General features: G+C 37.3%; 1 protein-coding gene across 6 annotated transcripts in view; it reads right to left on the bottom strand.

The window, feature by feature from the left end:
* Positions 1 to 179: 179 nt before the first annotated feature.
* TATDN1 (TatD DNase domain containing 1) overlaps positions 180 to 21,120 on the bottom strand; it is a 31,716-nt gene continuing 10,775 nt past the window's right edge. For 3 of the 6 annotated variants that reach the window (XM_043879433.1, XM_043879435.1, XM_043879434.1), the window contains 6 exons: positions 10,595 to 10,680; positions 10,472 to 10,512; positions 7,222 to 7,298; positions 3,829 to 3,899; positions 2,673 to 2,799; positions 180 to 364 (listed from right to left, as the gene is read on the bottom strand). In XM_043879433.1, coding sequence (XP_043735368.1) covers positions 262 to 364; positions 2,673 to 2,799; positions 3,829 to 3,899; positions 7,222 to 7,298; positions 10,472 to 10,512; positions 10,595 to 10,680 — 505 coding nt within the window. In that variant the 3' untranslated portion in view covers positions 180 to 261. Of the gene's footprint in view, positions 365 to 2,672; positions 2,800 to 3,828; positions 3,900 to 7,216; positions 7,299 to 10,471; positions 10,513 to 10,594; positions 10,681 to 21,120 lie in introns of those variants that run through there. The other 3 variants (XR_006336339.1, XM_043879436.1, XM_043879437.1) reach the window with 3 other exon arrangements.

Raw genomic sequence — 21,120 nt, 5'->3', positions numbered from 1 at the left:
ATAAGCCATTCTGTCTTTGCAGCATTGTCATAACATTGTCCTTTTAAACTTTTAAAGAGATTACAAAATGAAATACTTTGGGGGCTTTTCACTATTTTAAACCAAAATTAAGTGATTTTAGAAAATTCTGATCTGACTTCATGGGTGGTATGCAGTGATATGATACCTCTTTAGACAACTTCCAGAGAATTCCTTTATTGAAACTTAAGTTTTATCATGAAATTTTATATACATGGTGGGAAAATGGGAGACACATATCAATTACATATCAGGAAAAAATATTTTAATAGTGTTGTTATATAGTGTATTGGCTAGTTCCAGTGGATCTTCATCTCTTACTGCTGACATTATCTCCAGTATTTGACTAAAACAAAACAAAAATAGATGGTTAAATTTCTAAATAAATATTGTTTTAAAGATATTTATCTTTTTTCACATAAATGAAAAGATACTGTTTTAGCATCTTTAGCATAAAAAGCCTAACAGTATGTATTAAAGTTTTCAGCAGTGTTAACAGAAAAGTTTAACTGCTAGGATATTTAAAACAAAGCAATTAGAAATAAATTTCTGGGACAATCTTGCATGTAACTAGAGCCAGGAACCAGGTTCAAGTAAATCATAAAGCCAGCCCATATTATGTGTCCCACAGTTGTGGAACTAACCAGTGAAAATAACAAGCCCTTTTAAACTGGGGGTCATTACACATTAGTGGGTCATGATGAACTTTTAAAAAATTAAAAGTACACTTGCATTTAGTAAGGGAAATAGTGTTCCATTTTTGTTTGGGTTATATTTATATATGCAAGTGTGTACCAAGTCACACAGTGTGGTATTGTGGGGATAGCAGTCAAGAGTTTGAAAGCCACTGCTTAGATAACTAGTTGTAAAGGGCAGCAAGAAACTGCCGCATCATCCTCAGCACGGGGACAGCAGAGGAAGCTAGAACACGGGACTTGGAAGTGCACTGGGGGTGGGGTGGGGGTGGGGAGAGAGGTGCTTTCTCTTCCTGTAGGTTTTGCCCTGCAACAGAAAGGTGCCCGTCTTTCACTTTCTTTGCCTAGAATGATGGTAATTATCAGCAGTGTTTTCTAGCAATATTGCATGTAGACAGAATATTTCTTATGCATGAATTAGAAAATTCAGTCAAATTAAACATTTAAATATTCCCTGTCTTAAGCTTTTTGTTTCCCTTTATGGGTTTTTAAAATATGAGCACCTAAGAGGAATCAATAAACAGAGATTAGCAATTAACTGGAACTTTTAAGTTCTATAATAGTGACAAATGCTTTGTGTAACATATATTAAATGAAGTGACTATGAAATTTTTATCTGACAAAATATGCTAAAAGAAAATCTATTAACATTTAAAGTGACACTAAAGACCCGGTTTTCTTAGCAAATTACAGAGTTTTCTTCTATAGACTACTTGGAACTGGAAATTAATACATAATACTGAGAAATCAGTATGATTCCTGCCACCAGTCTCCCTTCCAGTCTTTTCTCCACATGGACTGATTGATACCAACCAGTTCAATAGCTTTCCTACTTAAAATCCTTTGGGTCCTGATAAAATCTAAACCACAGATGGTGGCACATGGGCTGCACTCGCTGGCCTGTCCTCCCTATCACTTACTGAGTATCCTACTTTCTGCCACACTGCGGTCACTGTTCCCAGCTCTTCCCCAGCCTGCCTTCACTCAAGCTGTGTGTTTATCTCCATCTGGCCTAACTCCCAGTCCAGCTCAGTAAACAGTTGAAATGTCACTTGAGTTAAGCGCTCTATTTCCCCTCAGGGCAGGCAGCTGCTCTGTCCTGTGTGTGTCCCTACCCCTATAACAGCACTGCTGTCTTGGATTATACTTCCTATCTGCTTGTTTGCACCAGGAGGATCTTTGTCAGACTTGTTTAATGCCTGACCCAAAGTGCCTGGCACAGTGCACCTGCTTATCTGGTGGGGTGAGGGCCTCAGTAACCTGTGTCTCCCCTGATACTTGACAAGAGCTCCAGAATGTATTTCATGGAATTTACAGTCTAAAGTGGGGGGAGGGGTAATCTCTATTCAAATAATTAAAACTGTTAAAAAGATGCTAATTAGTATTCAGCATTAGACTAGAGGCATGTTTATTTCTGAAATGTAGTTTAAAATTTTCCAGTTTGCAAATGTTGATTTTCCCAAGGAAGTAAAATTCTGTAAAGTTCTGCACTTTTTTCCAGTTGGAAAAAGGAAATCCTTTCTATGATTTGTCCTTTTGTTCAGAGGCTTAAAGAACAGTGTTATTTCTTAGGTTTATTCAAGCTGTGAAATCATTTGGGTCTCCTGCTAAGATTGGTTTTATAACCATCAGCAGGAAACCTGCAAGATAACAGAACTTAAGCCAGGTAAGGTAATTCTATCTATGGAGAGCTTTAAGAGCTTTCCCCCTCCCTACAAAATGACAAATGACCAGAATCACTTCAAGTTCTTACTGCTATAGTAAAACCACTTTGGGTTGAGAGGGTATGGAAAAAAAAAAAAAGCTGATACAAATTCCTCCAAATCACTGCATTAAAATGGTTTTTGATAACATCATTTGGATTTCATCCAACTTTAATTCTGTACCTTGAATTAATTTTGTAAACAGTGTTGGTGATTGACTTTAATATTCTGAAGGCCCTGAAAACAAGCTACTTACATTATATGGCAGGGTTCATTTCTGTCTTTCAAACAGTGCCCGTTTTCCCACTTCTTTTTGGTAGGAAATGAAGTTTTTATATATTTTGATCCAGCATGTGTACTTTTGACTCCACACCAAGGTGCATCTAAAGGTAAGCAAAGAAAGATTCTCAAAGAGATTTACCTTTTCAAGTTATTTTTTAGTGATATTATCAATAAAAAATATAAGCCATGATTCAGCTTAAATGGTAAAAGGCAACAGAAAACAGCTTTAAGAAAGTACAAGATGAAATCTTAAATTGTACACATTCTTTTAAAACTTTTATTCTTCTTTTCCCCCACTAACAATATGCTTTTAAAAAATGATCTAAAGCTAAAATAAAATACAGTAGTAACATGAAAACATTTAAAACTTTTTTTGCCTCTACTGAATGTCAAACAGTGGCTTTTTTTTTTTTTGGCTGCACAGTGTGGCATGCAGGATCTTAGTTTCCTGACCAGGGATCAAACCCACGCCCCCTGCATTGGAAGCATGAAGTCTTAACCACTGGACTGCCAGGGAAGTCCCCAACTGTGCTTTGAATACTGGGATTATTTACTTACCTAACTCTCTAATAAAGAATTAAAATAGTTTACACATTTTACAACCATTAATAATTTTCATGACTTCCCTAAGGAAATATACCTGATTTCTTCAGAATGACTCAGTCTTGACTTTATTTAAAAACTCCATGTGTGTAAGAAGAGCCTCGAGTTCAGACTATAGACAGAATTTTTAGCTCTGAACTTTGTATTCTGAGAGGCAACAATTTCTAAAATTCTTAAACCCAATTTGATTTAAATGTTTGCATTACTTTAAAAGTATTGTACAATTAAGCCATTGTATAAAAAAAATTCTGAATGGTTTTTGAATCCATTCTTGTTTAATAAAATAATCTCCTTAGTTACCACATAGTCTCACACTGCATTTTTAAATGCTTAGGCTTAGTCAAGCTTCTAGACTGAAAAAATCGCTTGCATGAATATTTTTCTATTACAACTCCCCAAGGACTTTCTGACAAGTATAATTGTTGAGGTTTAAGCATGCTTTTCAAAATAAAATATTTGTTATTACTTTTCTCTAACTCTTGGGGGTATGGTTTAAAATGAAAATTAAGTTCTAAAAGCAAACTTACCAGTCTCAATCATTAATTTTTCACTAGGTATTGACTTTAGAACTTCCAAATTAGCCTCAGTTTTCAGTGAGCTTTAAAAAGAAAGGTTACTTATATATAAAAATGTATTTGATGAATAACAAGTTTTTCATACTATAAACTTGTCTAAAACAGATTGCAAAACTAACCCAAAATCTTGAAGGAAAACTTTGGTTGGCTACAATGGAAGTGTACTTTAGAAAAGTGTTTGCACATCCTTTCCTTATAGAATCCAGATTAAGACCTGTTCCAAGCAGATCTCACTTCAGGGGATGAAATTTTTTATGTTTACCAGTTGATCATCCAATAACTTTCTGTAACAGTCTATGTTAAACAATCTTTTAAAGATCTTGCATTGCACCCCCCCATTCCTCACCCTCCCAAATCTGGAAACTTGTAGAATCTTCCACTACTCTCTTAGACATTCTGAAACTTGGTAACGTGTCCGAGCATGAAACATTTTCATCCATTTAGGCAGTTGGAACCTTCTGATTGAGATTTTCCCCCATGCCTAACTCAGGGAAAACATTATGGAAAAACAGGACGTTTCCTCTTTCATTTTCTCTCTTCCCTCTGGGACTTTGATTAGTCAAGTTTAGGACTCCTGAATTGGTCTCCTAGGTCCTGCTTCTTTCATACCTCTTTTTCTGGGGGATTGATTTTCATTTTCAGACTCTGAGACAGACTGGATTATTGGTCCCAATTCTCTCTCCTTTGACAGAATTATGTATCTGCATCTTTGCCATTTCTTAGTAGGAAGAAGGAACCTGAATCTGGCCATGGCCTCAAGACTGGCTTTGACCAATGGGATATGGCCAGAGGCTTGGAATGCACCTTTATGATTTACAATGGCAATCTCAGGATCTTCTGAGATTAGCATGCGCCAAGTAGCTGCTACCTGGGTGTCTAGGCACCTGGAATGAAAACACAGGGTGAAGATCTGAACCCAACATGTACCCTGTGGCAGAGAGCTCACATTATCAATTAAACCCCACCAGACTCAAACCCATGAGTGTTAAAGTTTAACGTAATATGCCAGTGAGTTTTGGGATGGTTTGCTATATAATGCGATGATGACTAATACTGTCTTTATGTTGCACTTTTTATTTCAAGACCTCTTATAACTATTTATGGAGTTTCAAATAGATACACAACTAGAATATATAGAACTCTCCGCCTGTATTTATTATCTAGCCCCATCAGTTATCAACTCCTGATCTTGTGCATCCACTTACCCCTACTGTCTCCTATATAAGGAAAGTTGTTGTATGGATTCAGCATTTTAACACATCTCTAAGCATAAGGATTTTTTAAAAAACAATACTATTATGTCTAAGAAAAATCCAACTCTTTATCATATCTAGTATTCAAATTGTCATACCTACTCCTTTTGTTTGACCTAGGGTTCAAATGAGGGACAAATATTACAGTTGGTCATCAGTGTTCTAAATTTCTTAACCTATTAACTTCACCAGCATCTTTTTTCCCCCATAAAATATGTTGAAGAAAACCAGTTGTTTGCCCTGATAATCTCCCCGTCTTGACTTCATCTGTGTGTTGTCTTTTAACAGGGTCCTGCGTCCTCTGCATTTCTTCAAGGAGCTCTAAAGTACAATCCAGAATCTTGATCGGATTCAAGTTGAATTTTATTTTTTTGCAAGAATTTCATAGGCAGTAGTATGTATGATCTTCTGTCCAGAACCACATAATATCCAGTTGTCCTTTAAGTCAGATGTGGATGCCCCAATGCCTAGACTGATTAGTTCATAAGGAGTTGCAAAATAATACTATAATTCCATCAGCCTGTCATTTATTAGCTAGAATACCTGTATAAAGAGAAAATTCCTGTCTACTATTAGGTACTCAGTGGTAGAGGTAAATAAAAAAATCTTTTAAGTGTGTTGATTCCCTAGCTTCCTCCAGTGGTACTGTTATTTTTAACACATTAATTTTGAATCTTTTTTAAAAATTAAAAGTTTTTAAGTTTTTTTTTAATCTTTAAGAAGCTCTTACTTTTGTATTTTTCCTTAGCATTCTGTTCATATTTTACAGATGAAACATCTCAAATCTTTAAAGGATCTCTTTTAAAGTGCTTTTCCCTAAATAGTTTCCTCTAATGTTAATTTTTCTGTTTATCTGGGTCTTTTTCTTTCTGCTGGTTCACCTCATTTATCTGATGGTCCCCTGGTTATGTTTAAGGAAGCCTGGGTTGCCCATGTTGGGTTTCCTCTGCTCTTGTGTAAATAGGACTATTTTACTGCCAGCTCTCTGAATGGAGATTGTTCCTGGAAGCCCCTTGTGGGACAGGCCAGAACTGGGCGTGCTGACCCACAATTTCACCTAAGGGTGCTGCTGCTGCTGCTGTGTCTGAGATTCTGCGACCCCGTGGACTGTAGCCCACCAGGCTCCTCTGTCCATGGGATTTTTCTGGCAAGAATAGTGGAGTGGGTTGCCACTCCCTTCTCCAGGGCATCTTCCCAACCCAAGGATCAAACCCTTGTCTCCTGCTTGGCAGCAGTATTCTTTACTACTGAGCCACCTGTAATGTACTATAAAATTAAATCATTGATTAATTTAAAATATGAAACATCTAGGACATTTACTTAAGTCTTAATTCTAGAGCAAAACAGTTTCATATTTCTATTTTCAAAAATGGAATTCAGTAAAAAAAATAAAGTATATATAATAAAAATAATGAACTAGAACACTGAAGAGGGGAAGGAAGTCTTACTATTTCGCAATTTATTTACTGAACTACACTGATAGCTGAGAAAAGACACTGGTAAAAACGCCAAATTAAAAAACTTGGAAGAAATTGAGCCCAGGGACCCAGCATGCTAGTGGACTGCATTGGGTGCCTGAAGTTTAAGTGTATATAAAAGCAGGAAGGTCACCAAGTGAGGAAGAGTATAAAGTTCTCACACTGAGTGACTTTACACCTGTTTCCTAACTTCTCTGTGCCTCCGTTTCTTGGCCTACAGACACAGAAGATGACTGTCATAGTGTGACCTTTCCCTCATAGATGGATATCACTTGTGTATATGTATATGCAATGCTGGGAATACAAACATGTTTTAAAGGGATAAAATGATCTGAAAATAAACTGCATTGCTAGAGAAAGCTAGCTGCTGACATCAGCAAAAAATTGTTTTCCATCACTGGAACACAGGATAGCAGTTTATATATTTTCAAGCTTTAATCTGTAATAGTAACATACTATTTCTTACATTTATTACTAAAATGCACAGACCAAGATCAATACAGTACACATACACAAATTTTCATAGAACAAATTTAAACCTTTATCAGCAATTCACTATAAAACAATTTAAGGAATCTGCTTAATATAAAAGTTAAAAGCACTTAAGGACCTACCAACCATTAAACCCTATATAGAGACCCAAGTCCATCAAAGCAGCTGCTGCTTCCTTGGTACCATCAAATGAATGCACCTAAGGACATGAAGGCACAATTTTATTATAATACTTTTTCTTTAAAATTCTAAATAACCTTAATAGGCTTAATGCAATATGGATATTTGGAATATGGGATTTCAAAGGTGGCCACTACAGTTTTTATTTTCAAATCAAACTACAATTATAGCCTGTCGTCTCCAATGTGATGAGGAAAGGAGGAGATGGTTGCTAGAATTTCTGTCTATGGCTGTGCTGAGGTCTCTGTACCTCTAGGAAGGGGACTGGAGGAGGGAGCCACATTCTAGGCAAGGCATAAGGAAAAGTGGACATGTACATAACTTTAAAATTTTAGATGTTCAATTTTTCTGTTAGAGGATACTTTTTTCCCTAAAAGAGAATTAAGAGACAAACTTTAAGATCTATAAAGAGATTGTAAGAACATCATTAAATTGTAAATTGTTACATAGTCTATATCAGCTCAGCAAGCAAAAAGGATCAAGATGGTCTTTTTCTCCTTCAAAGATAAAGCAAAAATGTTCACACTTTTGATATATTTGTTATTTGTGTAATCAAAACAATAAGTGAAATGACTCCTTTAACAAGTGATGTCGTGTTAATACAGCACCTAGAGTCTGAACACACTGTGGATCTGTGTTTCTCAAAAATAAAACTTAACACAGCTGCTCAAAAGGGTCGGTTCTACCTCAGCATCTCCAGCTGACTAGAGAGAGAGAGCTTCTGATAGCACCAAGATAATCTGAAATACAACCCTCAGAAACCACTGTAGAAAATTATTCTTTATTTGGCAATTTTTTTTAATAAAGGTCAAACAGGTTGGATTTGTTGTTGATGTTAATTTTTTAAAACTACAGCTGGCCCTTCAACAACACAGGCCTGAACTGAGAAGGTCCAATTACATCTGGTTTTTTCCAACAGTAAATACTACAGTACTACATGATCCTTTGTTGGTTTAATCTGCAGATGCAGAACTATGTGGGCAACCCACATACGTAGGGCTGACTGTAAGTTATACATGGATATCCAATGCACCCAGGGTCAGTGCCCCTAACCACCACCACACTGTTCAAAGGTCAACTGTATTATCCTGGCTGTTTAGTCACTAAGTTGTGTCTGTCTCTTTTATGATCAAAATTCTCCCAAGCCAGGCTTCAGCAGGACATGAACCAAGAATTTCCAGGTGTTCAAGCTGGATTGAGAAAAGGCAGAGGAAGCAGAGATCAAATTGCCAATATCCGCTGAATCACAGAAAAAGCAAGAGTTCCAGAAAACATCTGCTTTATTGACTACGCCAAAGCCTTTGACTGTGGATCACGACAGACTGTGGAAGATTCTTAAAGAGATGGGAATACCAGACCACCTGACCTGCCTCCTGAGAAATCTGTATGCAGGTCAAGAAGCAACAGTTAGAACTGTACATGGAACAACAGACTGGTTCCAAATTGGGAAAGGAGTACATCAAGGCTGTATATTGTCACCCTGCTTATTTAATGTTTATGCAGAGTACATCATGCGAAACACAGGGCTGGATGTAGCACAACTGGAATCAAGATTGCCGGGAGAAATATCAATAAACTCAGACATGCAGGTGACACCACCCTTACAGCAGAAAATGAAGAACTAAAGAGCCTCTTGATGAAAGTGAAAGTGGAGAGTGAAAAAGCTGGTCTAAAACTTAACATTCAAAAAACTAAGATCACAGAATCCGGTCCCATGACTTCATGGCAAACAGATGGGGAAACAATGGAAAAAATGACAGACTTTATTTTTGGGGGCTCCAAAAGCACTGCAAATGGTGACTGCAGCCATGAAATTAAGACACTTGCTCCTTGGAAGAAAAGCTATGACAAACCTAGACAGCATATTCAAAAACAGAGATATTACTTTGTCGACAAAGGTCCATCTAGTCAAAGCTATCGTTTTTCCAATAGTCGTGTATGGATGTGAAAGTTGGACCATAAAGAAAACTGAGCACTAAACTGTGGTGTTGGAGAAGACTCTAGAGAATCCCTTGGACTACAAGGAGATCAAACCAGTCACTCCTAAAGGAAATCAGTCCTGAATATTCACTGGGAGGACTGATGTTGAAGCGGAACTCTGAAACTCCCAATACTTTGGCCACCTGATGCGAAGAACTGACTCATTGGAAAAGACCTTGATGCTGGGAAAGATTGAAGGCAGAAGGAGAAGGGGACAATAGAGGACAAGATGGCTGGATGGCATCACCAACTCAATGGACATGAATCTGAGCAAGCTCTGGGAGTTGGTGATGGACAGGGAACCTGGTGTGCTGCAGTCCATAGGGTCACAAAGGGGTGAACACAACTGAGTGAGTGAACTGACTGACTGAAAGGACAGATGAAAACACCACAGTAGTGTAGAAAACGTGCATATCACTAGTAGTATGAACTAGGAAGCAGAGGCTGAAATCTTGAGAAAATATACACAAAACTATCAAAGCAATGTAATGTGGGCATACAGTATGTGCTTCTTGCCAGCTCCACCTTTTTGGCACAGTGTGACTATGGGATTTCATACACCTGGATCACAGCTTTGCTAGAGATCGGTGACTCTCCCTTAAAATCACATGTGAAAATTGTACATGTGAGCATTTTTCTGAGGCAATTTTCAAAAGAGTCTATGATTCAAAAAAAAAACCACAAAAATCACTGCTATGGATATCCAAGCTAAGTGTTAGATAATATTTATGGAACTGAATGACCACAGCTCACAGAAGCAAACTACAGAAATGACAATGTGTCTCTAATCAGAGTGACAATAACAAGTACAGTTACAAGAAATTAGTGAAAAGCTGAAAACAGTGCTTAAATTTATACTTTGCTCAAAATTTAAATGGAAAAACATTGAAGAATGGCTGAGGGAAGAAGCAGAGAAAAAGATCATGCAGAGTGCTACAAGGTGTAGAACTAAATTCATGGGATTTTCTTGTGAACAGAATTCTTGTACTCATTCTTGTACTCTGAACAAAGTAAATGCAACTAAAACAGTGTGGTTTATATTTATACCTTATCTGGTCCATAGATTCAACAGTAAATTTATATGCCCTCAATTTAAGAGAGAGCAGAACCTTAGTAACTTTATTGCTGACATCTAAATTACTTTATAGTGGCCAACCTTAATAACCAAAGCACTTTTGTGCATCATTTATTAAAAGTAATTTCTATACTTACCACTCCCCCTACACACCGATCTCTATTTCTTCTCATTATGTCTGTGAATTTAAAACAGAAACACCTTTTAGCAAAGAGCTTGATTTCTGCAAATTTTTATATGAGATATTAGCTTTAGCTCACCCAAAAATTCAGCATGTGAGTTCCGACAATGAAGAAACATGGGTAATTTTGTTTGTTCTGACAGTTCAAACTGTTTTTCAAAATACCTGCATAATGCAAAAAAAATTTTTTTTTCCTAAGAATTTTATTTTAGCATGAGAAAGATAATTGTCAAATGATTTTTAAGTTAAAGAACTTTTATTCTCTAGAAATTATAGAACAGAAATAGTGAATTCAGGCATTTAAGATACATCAGACCTAGCTAAAGGCTTTTATAAAGACTTCTTAAAGGGTTGCTTGATTTTCTGGTATTACAAAATTATTTTCAGAAATGTCTGTTAGTTTTTCCATTATAACTGCCAGGTAATTAGGTAGTTCTTTACTATCTCATTGCTGGAAATAAAGAGCTATAAAGTTTAAGTTTACAGTGATGGGGACTGTTTCCCCAAATAATTACTTTTAACTAGCTTTCTGACTAAATCCCAACAAATGAAGTGGACACCCTCCTAGTACCCATGGATCCTTTCCCCAAAGCATGTGTTGGTGGCAGAAGAGACATGGCCAGCCCCTTGTCCCCAAAGCTCGCTGACCACCTCCAGGGGGAATCAACTCATTCCAGGGAGAAGCCAGGCATTATACTCAGTGTTTTTCATGTGCTGTTATACAAGAAGTTACTGCCACTAAGCAAAAAGGATTCCCTTAAAGAACTAAACACAGAGGATTTATTAAACAAATGAGCACAAAAACTGAAATACTCTTTTTGAGAAAAATGAAAACTACATGATAAAATGGCAGTCCTGAATATTTTAGAGTACTTTATAAAAAGGTTTTTCAAGTGCCTCATACCATTATCTCATCTAATTCTCAAAATAACCCTAGAATAGGAAAGAGCTGATGTCAGAGGGGGTATAAGACCTTGTCTAAGATCACAACACACAATGAAGAACCCCAGGGTTGGCAGAAGGAAAGAAATCTTAAAACATTAGGGCAGAAATAAATGCAAAAGAAACAAGAGACCACAGCAAAAATCAACAAAGCTAAAAGCTGGTTTTTTGAAAAGATAGATAAAATTGACAAACCGTAAGCCAGACTCATCAAGAAACAAAGGGAGAAGAATCAAATCAACAAAATTAGAAATGAAAATGGAGAGATCACAACAGACAGCTCTGAGATACAAAGGATCATAAAAGACTACTACCAGCAGCTATATGCCAATAAAATGGACAACTTGGAAGAAATGGACAAATTCTTAGAAAAGTATAACTTTCCAAAACTGAACCAGGAAGAAATAGAAGATCTTAAAAGACCCATCACAAGAATGGAAGTTGAAACTGTAATCAGAAATCTTCCAGCAAACAAAAGCCCAGGACCAGATGGCTTCACAGCTGAATTCTACCAAAAATTTAGAGAAGAGCTAACACCTATCTTACTCAAACTCTTCCAGAAAATTGCAGAAGGTAAACTTCCAAACTCATTCTATGAGGCCACCATCACCCTAATTCCAAAACCAGACAAAGATGCCACAAAAAAAGAAAACTACAGGCCAATATTACTGATGAACATAGATGCAAAAATCCTTAACAAAATTCTAGTAAACAGAATCAAACAACATATTTAAAAAATCATACACCATGACCAAGTGGGCTTTATCCCAGGAATGCAAAGATTCTTTAATATCCGTAAATCAATCAATGTAATACACCACATTAACAAATTGAAAGATAAAAACCATATCATTATCTCAATAGATGCAGAGAAAGCCTTTGACAAAATTCAACATCCATTTATGATAAAAACTCTCCAGAAAGCAGAAATAGAAGGAACATACCTCAACATAATAAAAGCTATATATGACAAACCCACAGCAAATATTATCCTCAATGGTGAAAAACTGAAAGCATTCCCCCTAAAGTCAGGAACAAGACAAGGGTGCCCACTCTCACCACTACTATTCAACATAGTTTTGGAAGTGTTGGCCACAGCAATCACAGCAGAAAAAGAAATAAAAGGAATCCAGATAGGAAAAGAAGTAAAACTCTCACTGTTTGCAGATGACATGATCTTCTACATAGAAAACCCTAAAGACTCTACCAGAAAATTACTAGAGCTAATCAATGAATATAGTAAAGTTGCAGGATATAAAATTAACACACAGAAATCCCTGCATTCCTATACACTAACAATAAGAAAACAGAAAGAGAAATTAAGGAAACAATACCATTCACCATTGCAATAAAAAGAATAAAATACTTAGGAGTATATCTACCTAAAGAAACAAAAGACCTATACATAGAAAACTATAAAACACTGATGAAAGAAATCAGAGAGGACACAAATAGGTGGAGAAATATACTGTGTTCATGGATCGGAAGAATCAATACCGTGAAAATGGCTATTCTACCCAAAGCAGTCTATAGATTCAATGCAATCCCTATGAAGCTACCAACGGTATTTTTCACAGAACTAGAACAAATAATTTCACAATTTGTATGGAAATACAAAAAACCTCGAATAGCCAAAGCAATCTTGAGAAAGAAGAATGGAACTGGAGGAGTCAACCTGCCTGACTTCAGGCTCTACTAACAAAGCCACAGTCATCAAGACAGTATGGTACTGGCACAAAGACAGAAACATAGATCAGTGGAACAAAATAGAAAGCCCAGAGATAAATCCATGTACCTATGGACACCTTGTCTTTGACAAAGGAGGCAAGAATATACAATGGAAAAAAAACAACCTCTTTAGCAAGTGGTGCTGGGAAAACTGGTCAACCACTTGTAAAAGAATGAAACTAGAACACTTTCTAACACCATACACAAAAACAAACTCAAAATGGATTAAAGATCTAAATGTAAGACCAGAAACTATAAAACTCCTAGAGGAGAACATAGGCAAAACACTCTCCGACATAAATCACAGCAAGATCCTCTAAGACCCACCTCCCAGAATACTGGAAATAAAAGCAAAAATAAACAAATGGGACCTAATGAAACTTAAAAGCTTTTGCACAACAAAGGAAACTATAAGCAAGGTGAAAAGACAGCCCTCAGAATGGGAGAAAATAATAGCAAACCTAAATGCCCATCAGCAGACGAATGGCTAAGAAAGCTATGGTACATATACATAATGGAATGTTACTCAGCCATTAAAAAGAATTCATTTGAATCAGTTATAATGAGATGGATGAAACTGAAGCCCATTATACAGAGTGAAGTAAGCCAGAAAGATAAACACCAATACAGTATACTAACACATATATATGGAATTTAGAAAGATGGTAATGATAACCCTATATGCAAGCCAGAAAAAGAGACACAGATGTATAGAAAAGACTTTTGGACTCTATGTGAGAAGGTGAGGGTGGGATGATTTGAGAGAACAGCATTGAAACATGTATATTATCAAGTGTGAAACAGATCACCAGTCCAGGTTGGATGCATGAGACAAGTGCTCGGGGCTGGTGCACTGGGATGACCCAGAGGGATGGGATGGGGAGGGAGGTGGGAGGGGGGTTCAGGATGGGGAACACATGTAAATCCATGGCTGATTCATATAAGTGTACAGCAAAAACCACTACAATATTGTAAAGTAATTAGCCTCCAATAAAAATAAAGGAAATAAAGTTTAAAAAAAAAAGTAACACTGAACTTCATATATCAATAAAGTGTGATAATATAAAATCTACCTTTTATGAATAAAAAAAAAAAAAAGATCACAACACACAAGAGGCTTTCAAGAAGCCTCTTCCTATTCCCAGCAAATAATGACAATATCACAGGACATGACAGGGTGGAAGTTCATATTTCCTTTCATTTCAGTGGTGTTCCCTCTCTATTTCATTAATGGTCATGCAATTTAAGCTAAATCAGGAGTTACAGACAAGGGTTTAGCTTTTATTAAGGTGTTTGGAGGAACAGTTTTTCTGTTTAACTTAAATCGCCTTTGCTGTGTTTTCCTATATCTGATCTCCTGGAAATGCCAGACAACTATTTTCCTAGAGCACCTCCTTTGTAAAACTCTTGAAAGTGTTCAACTTTAAAATCAGAAATAGAAATGTACTTCTCAAAGAAACAGCCATCCCAAAGTTGGTGGTCTCTGTATTATCCATCGTTTGTTTGTTTGTTTCAGATTCTCCTGGACTAGAGTAAGTAAAAATACTTTCAGTTAATTAGCATGGTGCTGAAACTTCACAGTGTAGAAAATATAAACAAACACTTGGAAGAAAAAATATTTTAATAATTACTACTAGTCATTACTTCCATAACCTCTAAAGTAATACAAATGTCAGCAGTTAAGTGTTCTCCAGTCATTATGTAAACTTTACTCTGTTTCTGGCTTCTGGCTACACACAGCCACACAACCAAGACACAGAGTTACACAATCTAATGATCACCTTGGAAATAAGCCTTCCTATCACAGAGAAGGCAAAAGTACAATTTATGAAAATAACAGATGCCCAAACAATGTGCTTACAGGGATTTTATATACTTTGAGGAAAGAAAGGTTGATGTGCTCAAGCTAATAACTAGGTATTATATAAGAAAACTAAGAGGTAAAACATCATTCCTAATAATACAAATTGAGGATAATTGGTAGTTAACATCATATGACTATTGGCTTAAAAGGAAAAACAACCCACAGTGGTAACAAGATAACAGAAGCTAAAGGGCAGGAAGTGGCACCTATTAAGAGACTTCTTTGCTTCTTTTACTTAGGGTTTTTAAAAATTCAGAAATGGGAATTAATCTCTACTTGAATTAGATTTGCTCTTTTTAGTGAAGTTTTAATTTGCTTCTGGTTGTATTACTGCTTCTTTGATTTTAGGGTCAACAATAGCTAAGGACAAGAGCTTGAAAAGTTCAACTTCAGAGTACCAGTAATTATTACAGGCATATCTTGTTTTATTGAGCTTCTCAGACTGTTTGTTTTTTACAAATTGAAGGTTTGTGGCAGCTCCACATGAAACATGTCTACCGGTGCCATTCTTCCAATAGCATCTGCTCACTGTGTGTCTCTGTCTCACATTTTGGTAATTCCTGCAATACTTCAAACTTTTTCATGATCATATTTGTACTGTACTGTATTACCATGTTTTCATGACTGGATCTGTAATCAGTAATCTTTGATCTTACTATAGTTGTAGTTTTGGAGTGCCACAAACCTTGCCCATACCAGACAGCAAAGCTGATAAACAGTGTGTGTGTCCCCTCGTCTCTCCTCTCCTTGAGCCTCTCTATTCCGAGACACAACAATATTGAAATTAGGCCAACTAATGATCCTACAACGAATGGCCTCTGAGTGTTCAAATAAAAGGAAATGTTTCGTGTCTCACACTTTAAATCAAAAGCTAGAAATATTTAAGCTTAGCAAGGGAGGCGCTTTTAAAGCCAAGACAGACCAAAAGCTAGGCCTCTTGAGCCTGTTAGGCAAGTTGTAAATGCCAAGTTTAAATTCCTAAAGGAAACAAAGTGCTATTCCCCTGAATACACAAATGATAAGAATGCAACACAGCCTTACCGCTGACATGGAGAAAGTTTTAGTGGTCTAGATACTAGATCAAACCAGCCATAACATTCCCTTAAGCTAAAGCCTGATCCAGAGCAAGATCCCAATTAACTTCAGTTCTGTGCAGGCTGAGAGAGGTGAGGAAGCTGCAGTAGGAAAATCTGAGGCCAGCAGAGGGTGGTTTGTGAGGTTTAAGAAAAGAAGCCATCTCTATAACATAAAATACAGGATGAAGTTTGGGGTGGCTGCAAAAATTCTTAAAATAAGACAATCACAAAGTTTGGTTTAAAGGGGGTTTAACAGGAAGGGACATATGTATATATACGGTTGATTCATGTTGATGCACGCCAGAAACCATCACAATATTGTGAAGGAATTATCTTCCAATTAAAAATTTTAAAAAAAAGTGCAAGGTGAAATAGCAAGTGCTGATGTAGAAGCTGCAGCAAGGTATCGAGAGATCTAGTGAAGATAATTAATGAAGGTCACTATACTCAACCACAGATTTTCAATGCAGATGAAACAGCCTTATGTTGAAAAAAAAGATACCATCAAGGACTTTCATAGCTAGAGAGGAGAAGTCAATGCCAAAGAATACACTCACACTCTTGTTAGGGGCTAATGCAACTGGTGACTTTAAGTTGAAGCCAATATTCATTTTACCAACCCGAAAATCCTAGAACCCTTAAGAATTACGCTAGGACTTCCCTGGTGGTCCAGTGGTTAAGACTCTAATTCCACTGCATGGTGCATGGGTTCGATCCCTGGTCAGGATAGTTCCTCATGCCACGTGATGCAGCCAAAATAGTGGGGGCGGGGACGGGGAGGGAAAGGAGAAAAAAAGAATTATGCTAAAAATCTACTCTGCCTATGCTCTACAAAGGGAATAACAAAAGCCTGGGTGACAGCATATCCGTTTACAACATGGTTTACTGAATATTTTAAGTGCACTGCTGAGACAACGCTCAGAAAGAGATCCCTTCCAAAATACTATGGTTCACTGACAATGCACCTGTTCACCCCAGAGCACTGATGGGGATGTACAATGAGATTCACGTTGTTTTCATGCCTGCCAACACAACATCCATTCTGCAGCCCATGGGTCAAGAAGTCATTTTTACTTTCTAGTCTTATTATTTAAGAAAAACACTTTGTAAAGTTATAGCTGCCATAGATAATAATTCCTCTGATGGATCTGGCCAAAATAAACTGAAAACCTGGAAAGGATTCACCATTCTAGATGCCATTAAGAACATTCATGAAAAGGTCAAAATCTCACCATTATCAGGAGTTTGGAAGAAGTTGATTTCAACCCTCACAGATGACCTTGAGGGGTTTAAAACTTGAGTGGAGGAAGTAACTACAGACGTGATGAAAATAGCAAGAGAACCAGAATTAGAAGCAGGGCCTAAAGATGTGACTGAACTGCATAATCTTATGATAAAACTTTAATGGATGAAAAGTTGCTTCTTACAGTGAGCAAAGAAAGTTATTTCTTGAGATGAAATCTATTCCCGGTGAAGATGCTATGAAGACTGTTGAAATGACATGACATAAACTTAGTTTGATAAAGCAGTGGCAGAGTTTTAGAGGACCGACTCCTATTTTGAAAGAGGTTCTACTGTGGGTAAAATGCTACCACACAGCACTGTATGCTACAGAGAAACAGTTCGTGACAGGAAGAGTCAATCAATGCAGCAAACTTCATTGCTGTCTTATTTTAAGAAATTGCTGCAGCCACCATCCTGATTGGTCAACAACCATCAATGCTGAGGCAAGACCCTCTACCAGCAAAAAGGGTCAGCAAAAAGCTAGCAAAAAGACTGGCTGAAGTCTCAGATGATGGTTAGCGTTTTTTAGCAATGAAGCATTTTTAAAGTCTGTGAATTGTTTTTTAAGACATAATCCTATCACATACTTGACAGACAATACAGTGTAAACCTAACTTTTATATGCACTGGGAAACTAAAACATCCCCGTGACTTGCTTTGTTGTGATAGTCTGGAACTGAACCCCTGATATCTCTTTGGAATGCCTGTATTTGGCTTGATGTAAATCCAAAGACCCAAGCATTCCAGCAGTACACCTTAATCCAGTGTTAATCTCGCATCAGCCAAATGGGAGAGTGAGACACGCCATACCATCAGCCCTTATGTTCCTTAAAGCCCCAAATGATTATTTTGAAGTTCTATCTGATGTCTGATTAAATACAGTATCAACATTCTAAAATCCCAAGAAAAAATAAACAGACTTGTTTAAAAAAATAAAATCCCAAGAAAAATGCCCAAAGCAAATTCCTCCCACTCAAATGAACCTAACTCTTAACCTGCAACAAAGAAAGGAGTGTAGCACCAGGCAGAGCAACTGAAAATGCAGGGTATGCTTAAAGGCGAACTTTCCCATATCTAAATCAGGCCTTTTCCTTATCTACTTGCTTTTCTTTCTCTTCAAAAAAACCAACTTTTCAAAAGCCCCAAACAAAAATGATAGCCACTGTCTTCTTTTAGGATGGCAATATTTCTAACATTTATTCAGTGCTGACTCTTTGCCGGGCACAGTACAAGGGACTTGACGTACTAAATGTTAAGAAAGGCAGGCACAGTATCCCCGTTTTAAAGATGAGGAAATTGAAATTTACAAAGGAAAACACCAAAAGGCAGGTATGATTCAAACATAAAGGTCTGCTGATTCAAAAGGTCTTATTTTTAATACTATGTTATCTATTGCCTTTTTTTTTTTTACCCCAGATACTTTGTCTACTGCATAGTAGCGGGTTTCTGGTGTTTTTTTTTTTTTTTGGTCTTGCCTCCTTCCTAATCCATTATACTAATTTATTTTCTATTTGTCTCTTCTCATACATCATTTTCCTGACTATACATTTTTACTTTAAAAAGCAAAACAATAACAAACTGCACACTAGTAATAGTGTCAGATGGACAACTGGCATATGTAGGCACAGACCAAAATCTAAATTCTTCAAACAGACTCACTCAACAGTAAAAGGTGAATTATAAACTTTTTATCCATGATGCTCTATAGGGATCAAAAAGATGCCTCCCTCATTATTAAAAATTCTGTGCACATTTACATGGTGCTCAGAGTACTAGATGCTCTGTGCTAGGTGGCATAGGAACTAGAACATGCGGAAGGCTTGGTCTGGGCCTTTGAAGAACTCAGAGACACTAATGTGTTGTGGGAGTGGAAGGGGTTAACACAAACCCACTTATTACAGTGTGAGAAATGTGGCAACAAGGACAGAGTGCTATGTGGCAGAGAATAGGGGTGATGCTGTTAGTACACCCTATGGGAAAGGAGGAAGCAAAGGCAGATGACATAGGTTATCTGTTTGTATGACAACAATCCAAATGCAATTACTACTGGTGTGTCATTTTTTTTTTTTAAACTGTCATTTGATGTTTTGTAAGAAAATGAAATCTCAAACTGAACTGCCCATCTATTTAAAATTTCTATGGTACTTTAGTTTGTCCTTAGCTTTACCTGCTCTGGAAGAGGCCTCAGTCACATCCTGTCACCTGAGCAAAACCATCTGACTGCCCCAGAAAGTGAATCCTTCCCTCTGCTGTTCACATACTTTCTGATAGCTTTTCCAACCAATTTAATTATTTATGTCCTCTACTATCTGTAGAGGCATAAGAACCAAGTCTTTTTTTAAAACTTTTATTTTAATTGGAGGATAATTACAATATTGTGATGGCTTTTGCCATATTTATTCTTCTTTGTATCAGACTGAGGAGACACTTGGTAATCATTTACTCAACCAATGGAATTCAACTCTATTACAGGACAACACCTGGACAACTGGCATGTGTGCTGAAGCATAAACTACACATTGTTGTTTAGTCGCTAAGTCATGTCTGACTCTTTGAGACCCCATGGACTGTAGCCTGTCAGGCTCCTCTGTCCGTGGGATTTGCCAGATAAGAATACTGGAGAGGGTTGCCATTTCCTTCTCCAGGGGATCTTCTCAACATGGGGAATATCTCGAACCTGAGTCTCCTGCATTGGCAGGCGGGTTCTTTACCACTGACCCACCACAGAAGCCCATGAACTATGCACTGCTATACATATACTGTTTTTAAGTTCTGATCTTAAGATGACGGTGAAGTATCCGCAGAGCTGATACTATCAATGTTTTCATGTAACACACACACTAATCAGGTTTAAAGCATTTCAGCTGCATGTTAGAATCAGTTTATGTCATCTGGATAAAGTCATGGGCAAGAAATCTTGGGGGACTCTGCCACTGTCCTTGATGGTCACACCACACAATCTGTTCACTTCCGGAGGCTCATCTTGGCCAAAAACAGCCATGAAAGTGCAGGTATTAAAAAAAAAAAAAAAAGAAAGTGGAGGTATTATGACCTGGTGGCTTAACCTAAGGAACTATTACAGACAACTGATCCTCTATTTAAGTGTGAATATGTGAACTTCTAAGGTTAAGCGAACTGACCTACATGGTATTCAGGAAAGGTACAGAGATTTAGTAATCCTACCAGTAATCAGTCAAACGTCCCTAAAAAAACATAGCAAATAACATGCTACCAACTAAACAGCTCTGAAAGGCTCTATTACCGTGAAGCCTGAAAGGAAGAGTCCATAGAACAGTACCCCATCCTGCGTCACGTGGTCATGGTCCTTCAGGAATTCTGGACCCTGGAGTCCAGGGTACAACAGACTCACGGTCAATCTGCTCCTCACTGTGGGGACTTCCCATGGACCAGACACACTGGGACTGTCGTGTGTAGGCAGCGGAGGAGGCAGGAGGAAGTACACTTCTGGCAGGTATAACTTATAAAGTCCCTTCAGGCCATCAAGCACTGGCTTAATCAAGACCATATGACAAAAATGGTTATTAAATATTATGAGCAAGCTAGATAGTATCTTAAGAGAGAATTTGATCCAGACTCCTCTGTCTTGTTTGAGAACCTAAGCAGGATGAAGGGCTGTTTATTCTTAAATGCTTGAGGAACAGATATTACACCTTATTTATAGTTTTGTATACTATGAGTTCCCAGCAGGTT

The sequence above is a fragment of the Cervus elaphus genome, chromosome 21, assembly GCF_910594005.1.
Source record: "Cervus elaphus chromosome 21, mCerEla1.1, whole genome shotgun sequence".
NCBI classification, from domain to species: domain Eukaryota; kingdom Metazoa; phylum Chordata; class Mammalia; order Artiodactyla; family Cervidae; genus Cervus; species Cervus elaphus.
Note: the sequence above shows the minus strand (reverse complement) of the source record. Positions and strands in the feature narration are given on the sequence as shown.